Here is a 19,153-nt window from a genome sequence, read left to right as displayed (position 1 = left end):
GAGCTGTAGGTCACCAAGGTTATAAAGGCTCTGCCCCAGACTCAACTGAAATCTAGGGAGACTTAGGGGCAAGAGGAGACACAGTCCCCTGTCTGGGGAGGCTGGTAATGGAGACAGGATGGGATCTACCACATCCCAGGTCCCGTCTTCATCTTCCCTTCACGCCCTTTGCAGTATTGGGGTGGCCGTTTTCTGTCTGTATGTGTTGCTCAGTCATATCTGACTCTTTGTGACCCCATGGACTGTAGTCCATCTACCAGGCTCCTCTGTCCTTGGGATTTTCCAGGCAAAAATACTGAAGTGGGTTGCCATTTCCTTCTCCAGGAAATCTTCCCGACCCAGGGATGGAACCCATGTCTCCTGCATTGGCAGGCAGATTCTTTTTACCACTGATCCATCTGGGAAGCCCTGCCCAGTTTTCCAGGTGAGAATTAAATTCTGAGAGATGATGGGCCAGGCATGGAGGTCTCTGAGCTGCATTTTTACTCACCTGTGAATTGGTGAGGAAAGTGTGTCCAATCAGAGACTCAGACTCCCAGGTTACCAAGAACATCTAGCTTGAATGTTCAAGAAAATTTTAAATTGCTTGTTAAATGAATTACATTTATATGGCTGTTGGTTTTATAACCAAATGTTTTGTTCAATTTACACAAATAATCTGTAGCTTTCTTTATGTTTTTGTTTCTACATCTGCGAGAATGATCAGTTTCGCACATTCGTGTGATTTCATGGCCTCCACAGGATCCATTGGCTCCCCATTCTCAGCATTCTAGGGTCCTATAAGCCTCCAGAGAGGGTTTGAGGGAGAGAAGGGTTAGAAAATCTAGTATAATCCAAGAGGGTATTTGCTGGGTGAGAGAAAAAGGGAATGCACAGAGGAGAGGCAAGACCTGGGGACACTGAATCCACAAGGACTGCCTGGAGGAAGGGGTTTGAATTCCAGTCTTTCAAGGAAAAAAGGCTTGGGTAGACTCTTCCTGAGGAGTAGTAAAAGAAACCCAGGCTGACAGGAGGAAGGGCATCTGTGAGGAAAAGACCCTTCAGGCTGAAATGATTATGAGTGAAGGGAGACCATGGGTTGAGGGACCCTGGATCCCACACTGTGCATGTGACAGGGTGAGTGATAGACCATTGAGGGCTCTTGAGCCGGACAGAGTCTGAGCCATACCTGTCTGAGGAAGCAGAATCTAGCTGATGTAGAAGTAGGGTGGGGGAGGCTGGAGGTACTGAGAAAGGGGAAGGTGGTTCTCAGAGCAAATAATTGTCTCCAAAATTAGGGAGAATGAGCTAGGCTATTTGGATGACATCAGCTCCAGTCCTTCCAGCCCTGCTCAGCAGTTGAACTCTGGAAAAGGGCATGTTGTCTGTGAACTCCGCACAAGTACCCCTTTTATTCCCCTACATCCTCCTATAGTTTTAGGCAGGCAGAGCATTCAGTCCCAAGCCCAACAGTTGGAGCACAGTCCCTGGGGGACTTGGCCATGGTCAGAGTCATCCGTCTGGGGGCAGGACAGCTGTTTAGCCGGTTTGCAGCTGGCAAGGCTGAAGGTGAGCTCATGCCAGAGGAACCAGGGTATAAAAGCCAAGGAGGACTGTCCTCCCAGACACTCGCCTCTGCTCCCACCCTGCTCTTTGGTTTCCAGAGAAGTGCCTTCCAGGGCTGCCCTGTCCCCCTCACTTCCTCCTTGCTCAACTCCGTGGCCAAGACCATCTCCTTTGAGCTTTGCTGGTCATCTCCTTTCTCTAGCCCACCCCAAGCCTCTGGCAAGGTGTGTGGACTCAGGACTCTGTGCATCCAGGCCCTGGTCCCGCCATGTGACCATGGGTAGGTCTCCCAACATCCTAAGCCTCTGTTTCTACATCTCTAAGACAGGGGGTACTAATACCTGCTCTGCCTGCTCCCCGAGGTGGATGGGAGGCATCTTGTAAATAATAATGATGATGGTAATGATACTGGTGAACACACTGTGTGGACTCTGCAGGGCACTGCTCTAAGCACTACATACATATTAACTCATTTAATTCTCACTGCAGTCCTGTGAGGCAAGTACTGTTATTATCCCCATTTTACAGATGAAGATACTGAGGCACAGGAAGTTAAGTAAATTCTTGGAAGTGGCACAGCTAGTGAGGAGTTGAACCAGGATTTGAGGTACGCTGCCTGGCTGCCACCTGTGCTCTTCGCCTCTGCACTGTCCTGGCTTTCTTGTGTGCAAATGTCCAGTGTACATGCCCGCCCTGAGGCATGGTGTGAGAACCTGAGCTCACCAGCACCGACTCCTCGCACACTCTTCTTCCTGTCCCTGACTCTCCAAGCAGCAGATCTGACCCCTACTCCCCTTCTGTTTTGCTCTTTTGAAGACAGTATAATTTCAGGACTTGGGTGGGGTGCTTATGAGACGATTGCATGTTTCTCACACGCATCATGCTTTCCCCTGATGACATGCTCTGGGCTGTTCTCCCAGGCTTCTGCCCAAGGCAGACTGGTCCTGTCCTTTAAGACAAACCAAAACGCCCCTCCTCTAAGAAACCTCCCTTGATGCCTCCCTAGGACAGCCACAGCTGTCTGCACGCAGCCCTATTGCCCAGGTGCCGTGTGCATCCTTCCAGCCTAACAGGTCCCCCCAAGGCTGGGCAATGCTCCCTACTCCTTGGCCCCAGTCTCCGGGCTTACAGTGTGAATTGTGAGCACTGCTCACCAGCTCACAGACATGTTCCCATATGTGTCAGAGGCCATGTGGGGGCCCACATCTGCATACGGGTGGTCGTGAATACAAACTTAAGCAGAATGATGTCCAGCCAGTAGGGACCAGCATGGCTGTCTCAGTTTCCTGTGGCTAACACCTACTGTGATGGGTTAGTGTCTAATTAAACCAGTGGTTAAATATTTTGAGTCTCTTCCATAGGCTTGAGTCTGTGGGCTGATGAGCACATGTCTACACCTGTGTACCCAGGTTTCTGATGGCAGTCCACCTGACAACGAGCCCCGTCTTAGATTAGCTATCACTGTCAGACCTCCAAGTGTCCATTCCTCTCTGTTAGTGCACACACACGAGAGCCGATTGTCCTGTTTTTATTATATTCTTTTTTAAGAACAGAGAAAGTGGTGACTCCCAGCTTTTGAGTATAAGTAGGTCCCAGTTGTTCATTGTTTGTTTTATTTCCATTATTCTGGGAGATGGATCAAATAAGATATTGCTGCAATTTATGTCAGAAAGTGTTCTGCCTATGTTTTCCTTTAGCGGTTTTAGAGTGCCCGGTCTCACATATAGCTCATCAACAGTTTTCGTTTTCTATTATTTTTTTATTACAGCTATCCTAGTGGATGTGAAATGGTACCACTTTGTGGTTTGCAATTGCATTTCCTGGTGATTAATAATATTGAGAATCTTTTCATGTGCTTGTTGGCCATTTGTGTATCTTCTCTAAGAAAGGTCCATTAGATTCCTCTGCTCATTTTTAAATTATGTTGTCTTCTTGTTATTGACATGTCAACAAGATGTTTTGGGTACTAGACCCTAATCAGATATGTGATTTGCAAATATTTTCTCGCATTCTGTGAATTATCTTCTCACTTTCTTGGTAATGCCTTTTGATGTGTAGAAATTTTTAATTTTGATGAAGTCCAATTTCTGTATGTTCTCTTTGGTTGCCTGGGCTTTCGATGCCATATCTAAGAATCTACTGCCAAATCTGTTCACCTCCCACCCACACCACCCACCAACCAACAAAACAAGTACACAAAACCTAAGCCAAAACTTACTGTGATGCTGTGATTTAAATTCTTTTTAAGAACCTATGCTCTCACTTTTCTAGTTATCTGATTAAACTCTTCTCCTCCTCCAGGAAGCCTTCCTTGCTTAGCTTCCCTGTTCTGATCACTTCTCAGCATTGCTGTACTGGGCTGCCCTTCCCTGATTTGTATGAGTGCGTGACTTTGTGTGTGTGTCTGTTTCTCCCATTGGTCTGAGTTCACCTCCAGAGCAGCCTCCAGGTTCCTGAAAGTCTTGTGCCCATGAGTGAGATGGAGTGTATCATCAGAGATGGGCAGTTTTGGAGACACTGAAACATTGACAGGCATGCACCTCGGACTTTACTCAAGGACAGTTTATTGAACATATGGCAGAAATTCAGAATCCTCAGTCAAGGCCAGGAGGAACCAGGTGTCTCCGTCCTTTGGAATATTTACAAGAGCCAGGACTTCTGGGCTGGATGGTACCACCAGAGACAAAGCAAGCTTCCCTCACTGAACACAGCTCCTGGCATCAGGAATTGAGAATCAGAAGCTACTGCAGGACACAGCGCCAGAGAGAGGCCCAAAGATAAACACATACCCACTGACAGAAAGGCAACTTAAGTCTGCTGCCCTCATCAAAATAATAGTGAATTTGACATTCCCTTCATTAAAGAGACAGTGGCGTGTAAAAGCACATGGGCCCTGGAATCAACCAGGCTCAACTCCTGACCCTAGCACCCAAGGAGTGAAGGGGGCAAGTTCCACAATCGCTCAGAGGATTGGTGGGGAGGGGTCTCTTCTGTCCCGAGGATGCTTATTGCATCTACTTTGCATGATTGGATGAGAATTAAAGGCAATAGATGTAGTTGGTGCTTAACATATAGGAGTTGCAACCACCTCCGGGTTGCAAAGTAAGCCTTCGGACAACTGCTGACTCCACCGAAGCATAGCGAAAACTATCCTGCCCTCCCTTGCCCTCTTCCTCTCTCTTTCTTCTCTCCTCTCCTCTCTCTCTAGGGATGTTCTTAGGGATGTTCCAGGGCCAAGAAGGTAATTATAGCTTGTGCCCATAAGCCTCCTAGCAGCTGAGGGCGGCAGGGAAAAACGAAGTCACAAAGTCCAGATAGGACCTGAAAACAGGAGAGGATGAGGCCAACCAGAACTTGACAGTGAGACAGGCCACAGTGCATGTGGGTGGCCACATGTACCACGGGTGGTCCTAGGGCTCTGGGGAGAGGAGGGGTGTGGCAGACATCTCCAGGTGAGGTGGCAGCGGCAAGAGCATCTCTTTTTCCAGGAGCTGAGAGAACCCTTAAAGCTGACGGGCTTTACCGGGCAGCTTTCCTGGCCCGGTCACTGACTGGGGCGCTCTTGTCTTGGGAGTCCTTGGGGTCTCCCACTCGTGCCCCTTTAGCCCTGGTCTGCCCGCTTCTGGTGCTGCTGGAGCTGCTGGTCACTGTGCTGGCCATGGTGCTGGCCCCAAGGTCGGTGCTGGCCGAGGAGCCAGGGTGGGAGCCGAAGCTGCTTGCACTGCTGCTGACGACAGCTGTGGCGGAAGGGCCCAGAACAGGGGAAGAAGAATGACAGCATCACTCAGAGAGCCACCCCTCTTCATCCCACAGTGACTCGGCAGTCAAAAAACTGCACAAGGATGGGTCAAGACCCAGCTGCACTGCAAGCTCTGTGTGAGCTGAGGACAACCCAGGACAGAATGGTCCCTGCCCTCCTAGAGAGTCTAGGACTTTTTGTCTCACAGGTCCGTATTCTCAACCCTTTCTTGAGATGATGATGCCCAGAAGAGAGACACAGGAAGGAAATGAGGTTGGCATGACCTCAGTCACTGATTCCCTGGGACAGAGGCAAATAGGCTTCCTTTGAAGCCAGAGAACCTTCCTGAGACAGTACTAGGAGCCTGCAGATGAGGGGAGATGATGATTGGACGTGGTATCACATTATCTTGTGGTCCCCAGCTTTCCCATCCAGTCAGAATCCCCAATTTGACCCGTCTCTCGGGGATACTCACAAATGCACACAGAGGAGGGATTCTCCCCAGACATCCTGCAAGAGAGAAAGTTAGAGAAGGATAAAACCTCAGGAAAGTGTCTAGATTCGGCTGAGCCTTTAGATGGGTTCCTGCCTTTATATGCCTATCATTTGAATTCATCCTTAAAACAACCTCATTGTATGGAGGTTACAATCCTCATTTACAGATGAGCAAATAAATAATAAAATTTACAGACACCAGGACCACATAGCTGACATATGGCAAAGCAAGTGATGAGAGCCAGGTCTGTCTGACCCCACTGGCTCTTCTCGCGCCACCACCCAAGCACCTGTGCTTCATGGTTCACCTCTGACCTCCCCTAGCAGGAAGCTGAGCTCAAACAACGAACGGCCCCCTTCTGTGCTCATGTCACGAGCACTGCTGTCTTTCCTCTTCTACCTCCCAAATGGTCCCTTGGCCCAGCAGGGAGCCACCCACAGTTCCCCCCCGCCACCCCGCCCACTGGGGCATCTCCCTTGCCCCGCTCACCGGCACTCCTCGCCCTCCAGCAGCTTGCGGTAGGTGGCGATCTCCATGTCCAAGGCCAGCTTCAGGCTCATGAGCTCCTGGTATTCACGCAGCATCCGAGCCAGCTCCTCCTTGGCCTGGTGCATGGCAGCTTCCAACTCATCCAGCTTGGCCCGGGCATCCTTCAGGGCACTGTCTCCCCACTGCTCGGCATCAGCGACGGCCGTCTCCAGGTTGGTACACTGGAAAGCAAAGGGCAATGGGAAGACCATCAGAACCTGGAATAATGTTTAGATCTTAATGGTTCGGTCCCAACCCCCTCACTTTACAGATGAGGTCCAAGGTGAGAGCAAGTAATTGCTGCAGACCCAACACAGTATCTGAGTTGCCTCTATTTTCTTCTGTAGATGGATATTTAAAGGCCCATGAAAAGCTGTCAGAGCAGTTGCATTTCAGAACCACAAGAAGAGACTTGGATGTTTGCAAGTTGTCTAGTGCCTGAGGTTGAAACCAGTGACTGTCGGTTTCAAGTCCACCTTGTCCTGGAGAATCACACTGAGACCCCAACCCGGAGCCTCCAAGAATCTGACAGCGTGCCAAGGCATCTCTTTGATCAGACTCCTGCCTGCAGGATGTCTCCCAGCAGAGACCCTTCCTACCCATTAGCACCCAACAGTGTACATCTCTGGACTATTCTAGCACTCTGCAGGGAGGGTCTATCTAAATGCTCCCCAAGTTTGGCCTGAATGGATTATGGAACAATATATGGAACAACAACAATGTATGTTGTTCCCATACAACAAGAGGTTAAGGGCCTGAGGTTATATCCATGACCTCAGACAGAGCATTTGGGCCCTGAAAAACATCCAGTGGCACTGTGATGACAAATACTACCAGGCGGAGAAACGGTCCTCATAGAGTTCATGAATCAGCCACGTGTTGAGTTGAAAAGCAGGCCCCATGTTCCCCACATCACCTGGCTTGGAAGGCTATGGGGGTGCAGGAAGGAGAGCCAGCTCAGCTCTTCCAGGTTTGGCAATTCTATCACTGGGCAGAGTTGACCTGCCAGGGTCAATTGGGGAAGGATTCCCTACCCCCTTAAAATCATCTCCCCAAAGATATGGTGTTTTTCTGCTTTCAGACAAGACAGGGTTCCCCAGCTGGAAAGGCAATAGGTACAGGGCAGACAACCCAGAACATCTTCATCTGCTATCATCCTCACTGGTCACCCAGTGAGAGCAGTGAGAGGAGGACCTTAACTTGGCCACTGAGGGTCCCAAGGAGAGGCTCCCCAAACCCTACATGTGCTGAGTGTCCAGTGGGAAGAAGAGGTGTGGGGCCTGCCCTTGGAGGGGCGTACCTGAAGGGGACATGGGGTGGATTTATTGCACACAGGAAAGGCCTGAGAAAAATGGAAAAAAGAAAGAGGAAACCTGAATTCTAATCCTAATAACCAACTGGACACCCTGGGAGAGTCCCTTCCTCTCTCCAGGCCAGTTTCCTTATCTGAACTGTGAGAGTCAGGTGAAATAAGTGCAAGGCCCCTCCAGTTCTGGGCAGGGTGCCAGCTCAGAGTGTATGGGTCCCAAGGTATGGCGAGAAAGAGGGACCATCGATGGTCCAGAGAGTCCCAAGTTAGGCAGGGGACATCCGCTTTTCAATCAAGGATGGGCTGCAGTCTCTCCATCACAGAGGGTGAAGCTCAGCCTCCGTGCTCTCTGTGGGCTTGCTGCCCACCTGCTTCTTCACATTTGCAATCTCACAGCGGATCCTCTGGATGAGCCGGTTCAGTTCCAACATCTCGTTCTTGGTGTGTTTGAGGTCGTCCCCGTGCTGGCTGGCCGCCAGCTGCAGCTCCTGGATCTGGTTTCCAGAGACAGGAAGTTGGTGATGAGACAGGACTCCCCCCAACCCATATCCCGCACCACCCAAAGCAGAGAAAGTGTCCTGAGCAAACCCTTCCACACTGGAGCGAGCCAGGGAGATAGCTCTGCAGCAGGAGGTGATGGAGCCAGGACCTGGGTTATCCTTCCAGCTGTTTGGAGCTGACTCTGACCCAAAAGTCCACCTGTTTCTCTAAGCAAAAATGTATTTGCTGGGCCTCTTCTCCTTTCTCATCTCCCTGACTAATCTTTTCTGGGGGTGGATAAAGGGAAAATGAAGTTTGCATGTATTAAGCACGTCCAAAGTAAATAAGGCTTCCCTGGTGGCTCAGTTGGTAAAGAATCCACCTGCAATGCAGGAGACCGGGTTTGATCCCTGGGTGAGGAAGAGCCCCTGGAGAAGGGAATGACTACCAAATCTCGTATTCTTACCTGGAAAATTCCATAGACAGAGGAGCTTGGAGGGCTACAGTCCATGGGGTATCAAAGAGTCGGACATGACTGAGTGAATACACTCATTTTCACTTTCCAAAATAGAAGAGCTCTGAACCTCTCCATTGATTTAGCACCTCTTTATAGAGGGATATTTTAAAGGCCAGGTTCTGTTCTAGGTACTGGGGATTCAGAGGTGAGCAGTACAGGTGAGGTCCCTGGTCCCTTGAAACTTAAATTCTCCTACAATCCTTTCTTAATGATGGGTGAAGGGCCAGGGCTAAGGACTGCATGCATGTACCCTGGAGGTGGTGGGATTGTTGGCTCAGGACTTGTAGCTCAGATCCTCCCCTCACCCTTGGCCAGTCCTTCAGAAAAGAGAGGATGACACAGTCCTGGACAGGGAACAAGGAACCTGTGTTCCTTGCTGTTGGTGGGATTTAATGGCCAAGAAAGCTGGGAGGTATGAAGCCCCATAGGGCGCCCAGGTAAAGGGTCTTCTCAGTGAGAGCCTAGAAGGGTTTTGCTTCAAAGCATAACTGCCATCTCCCAGAATGCTCCTAGAATCCCACCTTTTCTTCTTGGAAGTCCTTCCACACTGATCAGAGGGAAGTTCATGGCATCCTCTCCTTCACTCCCTATCCCACTACAGATCACCCATAGCTACTCTCCATATTTGTTACTCTCCTTCTTTCCCATGGTGACATGACCTAATCCCTGTTTTGTAGCAAGAGCACCTTGCTTTGTTCCCCTATCAGAGGATGGCCTGTCCCTCTCTGTTGGAAATGCCTACCCAGTTTCATGGCTTGTCTTTGATAACAATTTTTGCCTAGAATTCTTTTTGAGTGGAATGTCACTATGGCATTGACTATAACACTTCTTTCATTTAACACATCTCCTAAGGGATGTCTCACATCCACTGGTGGAGGTGTCCCTTCCCAGGAAAGGAGACCCAGTCGGACCTCACCTCACTCTGGTACAGCGCCTCGGCCTCAGCCTTGCTCTTCAGGGCGATGTCCTCGTACTGGGCTCGAACCTCGGCAATGATGCCGTCCAAGTCTGGGTCACGGTTGTTGTCCATTGACAGGATGACAGAGGTCTCACTGGTGTGAGTCTGGATCTGGGCCACCTCCTGAGTGACAGGTGAGGACAAAGTCAGGGTCCTTCCCCCACCTCCCTCCTCTGCCCATCAGACTTCTGGGCCTGTGGCGCCTGGCAGAATGGGCCAAAGTGGAGAGAAGAAATGCCTGCTGGAGCCGAGCAAGAGACTCACACAGCAGGGTACACACCATGTGGGTAGCAGGCCATGGGAGGCATTTCTTGCAATTCACAGTATCAGGAATCTGTGCTTCAGTAGGGCCTCACGGGGTCATTTTTACCTGCCTGCTGCCAAGGTCATTATCACAGCCCCAATGGGATTTTTTCCTGTGAATGTGGTTTCTAGGAACCAGGATCCTACACTTCCATGGCCTCCCAGGGCAGGGTTTTGCACCTTCCCATCAAAACACCCTTAATTCTGTTTATCCTAAATTCTTTTATTCTCATCTCCCTGGAAGAGCCAGGGAATCTCTCTGCTGGAAAGAGGTGGGGTAGGGGAGGGAGAGGGGTGTCCTCACCGCATCATACAGACACTTAAGGAACTTGATATCTTTGTCCAGAGAGTCCACTTTGGCCTGGAGCTCCACCTTGACCATGTAGGCTGCATCTGCATCCTGCCAAGAGGCACCCAGAGCCATTGGTCAATATCACCCACATCCCACCAGGTGCCCTGTCCTTGCCCTCAGAGTCAATTAACTTCCTATCTTTTGCCCGCCAAGGGAAGCAGGTTGGTGAATAAAAACCCTCAATGTTGTCTTTCTCTCCTATGCACCTTTGGGGATAAATTAAAAAGTGGGGACTGCTCTTTTTCTGTTGCCCCTGGAGAAAATGAAGCCCAGAGAAGTAGAGTGAGTTTCCTCAAGTCACACAGGAAGGCTGAGCTGAGCCAGGGGGTTCCAATTCCCAGACCATGATTCTCTCCTATCTGTCTCCGCCCATACCCTAGACTTGTGTCCGCTCCACCTTGCTAGAGGCCAGACTATGACTCCATCCCCACTCAGGTACCAGCCCCTCCCCAGAAAGCCAGGGCTGGAGTCCCGAGCAGGGTTGGTTAGGATGGGGATTCAAGAGAATCGGAGTCTCTCTTACCTTTTTGAGCACCACAAAATCGTTCTCGGCTGCTGTGCGCTGATTAATCTCCACCTCATACCTGTGGGCAAAGAGAGAAGATAGCAGAGGTCTCAGTCCCCTTGGCCAGGTGACCCCCTCATCACACTGACCAGGCAATTGCTGGGGATACAAAGTCTCCACAGGATCTGCTGCAGCACTGCAGGGGCTGGGGCTGGCAGTCCTGTGTCCCTAAATTGCCTCATTAACCTTCCATTCTCTGGACCCTAGGAAAATATCTAGGCGCCCCAAACCAGTCGCTGAACCCATTGGTGGATCAATGAGCAAAGAAACTCCTTCCCATCAACCAGGTAGGAAGTTCTCATCAAATAGGGGTGGTCCTTCCTTCACGCTCAGAGGAGGGGTGTGAGCCCTTGACCCTGGTGCTTGCTCCCTCCCCTCCTAAAAAGTGGCACAGAGATTGGATGATCCAAGGAGCCTCTGCAAACATGACCCCTCGACCTTGGCTGGACCCACTCACCTCTTCTTATAGTCTTCCACCAGGTCCCGCATGCCCTTCAGCTCCAAGTCCAGCCTCACCCGGTCCCCGGACAGCATCTCCAGCTGCTTGCGCAGGTTGCCAATGTAGCCCTCGAGGATGGGCTCCAGGTTTTTCCTACAGCTGTTCAGGTCCAGCTGCTGCAACAGCTCCCACTTGGTCCTCAGCACCTGGTTCTGCTGCTCCAGGAACCTCACCTGGAATCAGATTGGTGCTACCAAGTCTCATGGAAAAACACCATTGATCCTACCAGGTTATACAGATTTTTTTTTAAAGACATTTAGCTCCAGTCGTGATTCCCCACTCATGGAATTCCATGCAAACAAGACCCTTTACAAGGGTTCAATCTGTAGCCTTTCAGGCAAAACTAGTCACTGAAAACTCATTGAAGAAGGAGATTCCACAGCTGGCTTCTGTTGCCTGACCCAGCCCCAGGAGATGTTCTTCTTCTGTCTCAGCTAAGTATTTCTTCTGTACCATGAGTCCTTCCCTCTGCATAGTGCTGATTCTATCAGCCCTCCATCTGCCTTGAAGGACTGGAGGGGCATCCAGCTGACCTCCAGATTCCCATCAATTCTTCCTCAAGGTAGGGCTACCCTTTACCAAAATTTCCACCCTTCTCTGTAAAAGAAAGCAACACATTCATTCATTCCTTCGTGCTACCTAGCTCACAGGTTGTGCTATGATCACAGAGCCCTTCATGAGGTCCAACAGCAGCCTTTCCATCCACAGTGCCCTGTGCACCACCAGGCAGAAAGGGATCACCCACACCTCACTGGACTGTCTCATCCACCTGGGAGACCCACCTTGTCAATAAAGGAGGCAAACTTGTTGTTCAGTGCCATGATCTGCTCCCGTTCCTGGGTGCGCACCTTCTGGATCTCCGGGTCCAGCTCCACATTGAGAGGAACCAGGAGACTCTTGTTGACGGTGACCTGGTGGATGCTCCCAGGTGGGCACATGGATGGCCACACAGGCCCCAGGACCACACTGCCAAACATACTGCTGGCAAAGCCGCTGGCCCGGCCCCCTCCATACCCAGAGCCAAGCCTGAAGTTGTAACCTCCAGTCCGAACACTGCTGCCAGCCACCTTGAGGGGAATACAGAGATCCCCTCTAGAGAGATTGTAGAGGCTTCGGGTTCCGAAGGCAGCACCAGCTCCTTTGCTGGGTGCACAGTAAGAAGCCGCGCTGCCCCCAACCTTCCTCAGCACCACCGCCGAGTGCCCACTGAAGCCCCCTTTGTCACCACCAGACTTGATATTCAGTTGCCGGCTCATGGTGGTAGAGATGGAGGTGGCAGAGCTGGAGTAAAACAGTCACCAATGGAGAGAGAACTTTTGATGGGGCTCCCAGAGCACTGCTCCTTTTTATCCTGTCCATCCCTGAACACCGGAAAAGGGTGTTGCTCCTGTCTCCTTTCTTCCTGCCGAATGCCCTGAGGCCATGGGCAGTTTGCGGAACAGACATCTCCAAGCCCTTTGCAGCAACAAAGTGCTTCTGATAGTGAGCAGAATACGCTGCCCTTGCAGACTGGAGTGGTCTAATCAGGCGTTTATCTGTGCTCCTAATTAGGGACCTGGAGAGTTATCCCCTTCAGAGATCTCCTAGCTTAATTTTTTCCAGGGCTGCCTCTTTCTTGCTTATCTATCAGTAAGGAGCAGGGGAAATGCCCGGCTTTGTCCAGAGAAAGCTCATCAGAAAACCCCAGGTTTCCACCCTAGAGAACCTACCTCTCTCTTTGCTGGTCCTGTTGAGGAGTTGGGGTGTTTGCACCAGAGAAGATGAAATTCAGAAAGGATGTGATGCATGTCTTCAAAGATCTAAGTCCAAGAAAGAAGTTCCAGGGCTCATTCTCTGGGTCACTGTAAGGACCACAGCTGTCTAGTAATGGAACGGACCCCAGGAAGGTAGTGGAAACGACCATGTCGAGTCTGCATGCCACCCAGCAGGGGACTGTCTGGACATTTCTGTACTGGGCAGGGACTGGGTGGTGATTACCTCTACGTTGCTTTCTCAACAGACAGAATCTTTTCAGGTAGCTGGTAGTTTCTGCAGCTGGATTTTTTCTCCTGGACAAGGTTATCTGCCGCATCCTAGGAGATGAGCCATGAAGCAGGCTTGGAGGTGGGCCATTGACTCCCCTGGGGAGAATGTCTCCCCTAGCACTGCCTGGGGACATGTTCCAAGTCCAGTGACCAAGGCACTGAAGCCCATGGGTCTCGCTCCTGGAATCAAGGTAACTGTTTTGCTCCTTTCTTGATCACTTTAGGAAGCCATTCAATTTTGGGTCAGGTGAGACCAGATTTTTGTAGCTCAGGGAGACCTGGTGGAGATAAATGTTTAAAAATTATTGCAAAAGCAGACATCTCCTAGCTCTGACTCTGACCACTTTTTCAGTAATGAAATTTGGGAGCCTTGGCTCATTTGAAACCAGTGATAGTAGACAGCTGCTCCACAGCTGGGAAGGGGGAGTGCATGAGCGGGACAGTGGGATGTGCATAGCCCTGAACGGCTTCCTCTGAGGGTTTCCTCTCACGAAGTTCTCTGCACAGCCCCAGAGGCAGCGGTGGAAGTTTCTCCAAGGTCCCTGTCTCCCATCCTTCTTGGCAGGGCCTAGCCCTAGGGCATGTGTGCTAAGTCGTAATTGAAGTGGTTTCTTGTGGTTTTCCAAACCAGATTGCAAGTGCTATTGAATGAATGTCAACAAATAGTGTAAACCCCTTGACCAGAGGTGGCTATCTTCTGGTCCCAGCCCCTAAGAAGCCTGCAAACCAGTGAGAGGAATCTATGCAAAGAACTTAACCTTCGGTTAAAGCTCTGGAATAAGAAAAGTTGGGAACAAAGGATTGGAGGTGTGCTGGGGAGTTAAGGACCTCTGGAAGGCTGGGCTTCAATTACTTGTGGCAGGGTGGTGGACTAGGAGCTCCCAGGCAATGGGGAGGGGGGGGGGTTGAGATATTAATCTCAATAATGGTAGCAGTGGTGGCAGCAGCAGTATCTGTTGTGGTAACAGAAAGAATCAATGTTGATTGGTCACATCACATGTGCCAGACATTGTGTGAACACTACAAGAATTCTTAATGTAATCCTCATGTTACTGAATTCACCCTACAGTTGAAGACTGAGGATTATGGACCCTAAGAAACTTGCCCAAATTCACTCAGCTAGCAAGTCAGAGCTGGATCTGGAATTCCAGTGTGTCTGGTTTCAAAGTCCATATTCCTAACCATCACCATCCTGTTATGTGATGGAGATGAGAGAGCCATAGATGCAAGACTTTCTGATGCACAAGGCATGTGGAGCAGCTACGGCTCTGAGTTCCTCCTACTCATGTTTCTATATGTTGTTGAGATGAGCAGATGACATGAGAGGAAGGGGAGGTTGTCCCTGAAATGGGCGCTTATGTAAGGTGCTTGCTCTAGACCAGACATCACTCTGAGGTTGAAAGAGAAAGTCAGCCAAAATAGGGGTGGGCGGAGGGAGGAAAAGACTCACTTTCTTGGGGGCTATTTTATTCTACAATGTCAAGTAGCTGGGCCTTCACTGAGAGGCTCCAACTGGGAAATCAGCATGACTCTGGGGATCTGACTTTTCCTGGGCCAAGTGTGCACCTCCACTGCCTGGTGAAGTATGAGCCCAATATGTTAGGGGCGCTGGACCTCAACAAAAGATAATTTACAGGAAAGGCACAAGACTAGGTCTTCAAAGCTGGAGAAGATTTAGAATAGATCAAAAGCAGAGTTTCAGGTGCCCAGGAAAATGCTACAGAATGAACTGGGCCCCTCCATGCTCAGAAGTGACAGGCTGGGGAGAGCCAGGGGTAGGGCTTGGGGTCCCCGCACTCTCTGTATTCATTCCACAAGCAATCAATGAGTGCTGGCGTGGGCCTGGCCCAGTGCTGGGGGCTGAGCAGTAAGTCTAGTGATGGTGATGATGGTGATGGCCGTGGCAGTGGTGGTTGCAACACGGAAGAGGAGGAGGCAGAGGGGAATTTCCTGACGACAGTGTGGCGATTGTGGCCAAGCACAGGGGCCCCTCCCAGGAAATTTAATTGCAGAGAATTGCCTTTGCTACACAGTAGGATCTCTGACAGTTCCAATCTTCACCATGCGGGCTACCCTCTAATTACTCATCATAGTCCACACCCCAATCTTGAGTTCACGGGACTAATGAGTGTCCCAAGGCTTGAAGAGATTGGTTCATTCAATAAGTAGAAAATTGAGCGCTACTCGGTGAATTGCTCTAAGCTAAGCTAGACATCGAAAGAGAAACAGGTAAGACCTTCTCCTTCCTTCTAAGAAGTTGAAATTGAACAAGAGGAGACAGAATATAAGCACATGAAAGTTGCTTTGCTGTTATTGCTATAGTTTAATTCCTTGTGTTTAAATGAGTAATTCAGATAAGCTTTTACTGAAATTCTGCTTTTAAAAATAAATCAGAATAAAATATATTGGTCTTCCTGAGTTGGGGGTTGGGAATGGGAAGGTGAATAGATGCACAAGAGGCATCTCATCCAAGAGGCAGTGAGTAGCCCAGGTGGACTGCAGGGGAAAGTTTGACTTGGGAAGCAGAAGTTGCTAGGAGAAAAATGACAAAACAGGTCAAGGTATTTCCCTTCTCCCTGAGGATAGTGTGGAATCATGTGAGGGTCCTCAAGGGAAGAAACCTCACAGAGTGTGTGCTTTAGATTAAAGAACAGGCTCTGGGTTGCATGAGGAGAACTATGCGGGGGAGACAGGTACCCCAAGGAGACTGGAAGGAGCTGAGCCCATGTGCCCCGTAATCTCCCGCCATCTCGGTTGAAGCTGCTCCTGGAGGGGAGAGGTCTTGCAGAGCATTCCACAGTGGAGGAGAGTAGAAAGCAGTGCCACAAATAATCCCAAATGGACATAACTGAGGTCATGTCAAATTGGTTTGAGAATGGATGTCAAAGGTCTTTTTTCTCTAATCCATTGTCCATTTGACTATTCCTAGACATAGTCAAGGAAGCCAGCATTCGTAGAAGGTAATTAATGGGGAGAAGAAGAAGCTTGACGGATTCTTGAAGGAAGCTTGATGGGTAATAAAACTTGGGGGCAAACCGCAGCACCTCGCAATGGAAAGGACAGGAAGCTGAGTTCTCTGCTTTCCTTTCGAAAATGAGCTCAGAGCAGAAACCAAATACTCTCAGCCTGTCTGAACCAGTTTGAAATGAGGCTGTTTTTCCATCCTCATCTAAAGTTAACTAGAACAAGCAAGAGAGTTCACCTGCTTTTCTCCTTCTCTCCCCTTACCCTCTCCCAACACCCTTCACCTTCCTGACATGAAATTCCCTGGGTCTTAGTGTATCAAGTCCAACAGCAGATGGGACTGAAGCTTGGATCAAGCTCACTGCTGCAGTCTGGGGACCTGGGCATCTGGCTGGGGTACAGTGGGTGCAAGAGGATGTTCAAAGACTGAAGCCAAAAGTCCCGTGTTTGTAAGGTGGGAAAGGGGAAACTCTAGGCACAAAAGATGAGGGCCAGCACCCCAAGCCAGATGACTGAAGCAGCTAAAGACCATTTTGTAGGGTGACCAGCTCTTCCAGTTTGCCCAGGACTGAGGAGTTTTCTAAGTGGGATATGGGACTTTCTATGTTACAACTTGGACTGTTCTGGAAAATCTGGACAGTTGATTGCCTGACCATCACCCACCACACCACAGAGTAAAGAGTATCTAATTCTCCAGTAGTTTAGGGGGGTCCCTGAAGTTGGAACATCTCTCCAAGTCTGAAACTTACATAGTCAAGCAATTCACTGGCTTCTCGCCATCCCCACTGTTCCCTTGCCTCCTGCCCCCAACACACACCTGTTAACATGAATTTCCCAGATTATTAAGAAAACAGATAGCTGGATGGCGCCAATATAAATTCAATTCCACTGTCATGTATTCAAGTCCTGTTATAAGGCACTGTATTGAGTGAAAACCCAGACAGGCAGTCAAAGGGGTCAAAATCTCTGCTGCTTGGTGCCACATAAGTATAAAGGACATTGTGCAGTAAGCTTCTGTTTATTAAAACTTAGCAGAGGCTATTCAGTGACCTGAAATCTGGCAGCAGCTTCCTTATCACAGGTGGTCTCATAGAACTTTCTACCCATCTCTCCACACACCCCATCTCTGAGTCTGAGGTTTTCCCCATGACTTCTTCTCAGCACCAGTGTCTCCTTCCTTCTCTCTGAGGTCCAGCTCAGGAGACAAATGTCGGAGCAGTTTAGCCAAGCGGCTGCAGTGCCTTTAAGATGCTTTTGTGCCAGTTCGAAAAAGGCGCCCCTTCCTCTGGGCAGATGCAGCCCTTTGCCAGGGTGCACAGCTGGATTTCAGGCCCCCTACTTGCCCCCTCACCAGGCCCTATTGTTGGACATAACCCTCACAGCCCTCAGGACATAGGTGGGTACATGCCCAAATCTTGGGGATAGGCTTGTGTTATACAGGTGAGTTGGAGCCTTTGGCCGGCATTCTTCCTGCTCCTAGGGGAAGGGTCATCAAGGTCTCCTGGCCTCCCCCCACCACCCTCAAGCTGGAGCCTACTTCTCCAGGCCTCCACTCTGACTTCAAGTCCTCTGGATCTTTCGTTTTTGAGCTCTCAAAAGAAAGTGATGGTCCCCTACCTCCCACCTCTGCCCACTCTGGCCTCTGTCCCTGGGATCCCTGCCCAGCTCTGCTTCCCTCCGACTTAGGGAACTGCAGACTTGTTTTCACTGTTCCCAGCCTGAGTGTCCTTTGCATTCAGCACTTCCTGGATATGCCTCACTAAGTTCCCCAGTCTTGATTCTCTTTCTCCTCCTGCCCTGGTTCCTAAGGCTTTTATGGCTGGAGAGACTCCTGGTCCTGAGGTGGACCTCAAGCATGCTTCAGTTCTCTCTCTCCTCTTTTTAGAAAGAAAAGCTCTTTGGACTCTTTACAGCTCCACCCCAACCCCTGCCCAGTCATCACCAGAGCTTTCCTCAGCGCGAAAGCCCTGAGGTATGTGGAGACAAGCGCCGTCTTGCTCTGGGAAGGACATGCTGGCTTTCATTTGCTCTTTTCAAAATACCACCGGCCCCCATACCTCTATTATTTCATCCATCTCCTCACCTCAGACCTCTCCCCGCCCGCCCCGCCCTGCCCCACAACTCCCAGCCACTTCTGGAAGAAATTTGTAAGGTACTTTTCTAACCCCCAATCCCCTTTATGGTGTGACTTTTTTTTTTTTTTTTTTAAGAGAACAGGCAGGCTGGGGGCCAGGCCTTAATCTTTTTATCATGGCTGTGAAGTCTGATGCTTGATCTGCCTCTTCCTTTGCCCATTTCCAAAGCAAACAAGCAGGCTGCGAGGCAGGCTGTAATTAAGCTAGTCGTCCTAATGACAAGCCCTCTATCTCCCATCGGAGCCTCCCACAACCTGGTCCACACAGGACGGAGCAGCCCACTCTTTCCCCCATCCAGTAGGGGGAAGCTGGAGTGGTGGGCTGGGGGTACCTGCCTCAGGTATGGAGGAATATCCATATACATATCCCTGTATCCCCCCTGAGCCTGGGGGCAGGAGTTAGCAGAGGGGTGGGAGAAGGGGAGGAACCCCCAGCAGGGCAGGAGCACAAGGGGCCTGGATGACCACAGAAAAAGCAGGAGCCAAAAGGGGAAAAAATCGGAAAGTAGGATGTCCAGAAAGAAGTATAAGAAATAAGAAGTGCGTGTTTTCAGAAAAGGAAGCTTGTCTAGCTCCCTGGGAGGTGGGGAGAGAGGAGTTGGTCCTGAGGGGAGGAGCCAAAGCCTAAAGAGGGAGGAAGATGAGGGGGTGGGGGAGGATGGAGGCAGGGGCATGGCCTGAGCCCCCCATGGATCCATGACAGACTCCTCATTCTTGATTCTCTCTCTCTGCCTACTCTG

General features: G+C 50.2%; 1 protein-coding gene across 1 annotated transcript; it reads right to left on the bottom strand.

The window, feature by feature from the left end:
• Positions 1-4,092: 4,092 nt before the first annotated feature.
• On the bottom strand, positions 4,093-12,592 carry KRT74 (keratin 74). The gene is made up of 9 exons (XM_070454865.1): positions 12,074-12,592; positions 11,250-11,464; positions 10,751-10,811; positions 10,180-10,275; positions 9,531-9,695; positions 7,986-8,111; positions 6,270-6,490; positions 5,760-5,794; positions 4,093-5,282 (listed from the first exon to the last, which is right to left on the bottom strand). Exons 1-9 carry the CDS (start codon positions 12,545-12,547, stop codon positions 5,065-5,067), a joined length of 1,611 nt encoding a protein of 536 aa, XP_070310966.1. The 5' UTR covers positions 12,548-12,592; the 3' UTR covers positions 4,093-5,064.
• Positions 12,593-19,153: the final 6,561 nt, after the last annotated feature.

This window comes from Odocoileus virginianus, chromosome 24 (genome assembly GCF_023699985.2).
Source record: "Odocoileus virginianus isolate 20LAN1187 ecotype Illinois chromosome 24, Ovbor_1.2, whole genome shotgun sequence".
NCBI lineage: Eukaryota > Metazoa > Chordata > Mammalia > Artiodactyla > Cervidae > Odocoileus > Odocoileus virginianus.
This window is presented reverse-complemented; position numbering and strand designations above follow the sequence as displayed.

Excerpts from the sequence above, each read along its gene's own strand:
- KRT74 (XM_070454865.1), bottom strand. The coding sequence starts at position 12,547 with ATGAGCCGGCAACTGAATATCAAGTCTGGTGGTGACAAAGGGGGCTTC. Across the intron at positions 11,465-12,073 it reads TTGCCTCCTTTATTGACAAG|GTGAGGTTCCTGGAGCAGCA; the intron begins GTGGGTCTCCCA and ends ATCTGATTCCAG. Across the intron at positions 5,795-6,269 it reads CTGGAGGGCGAGGAGTGCCG|GATGTCTGGGGAGAATCCCT; the intron begins GTGAGCGGGGCA and ends TCTCTCTTGCAG.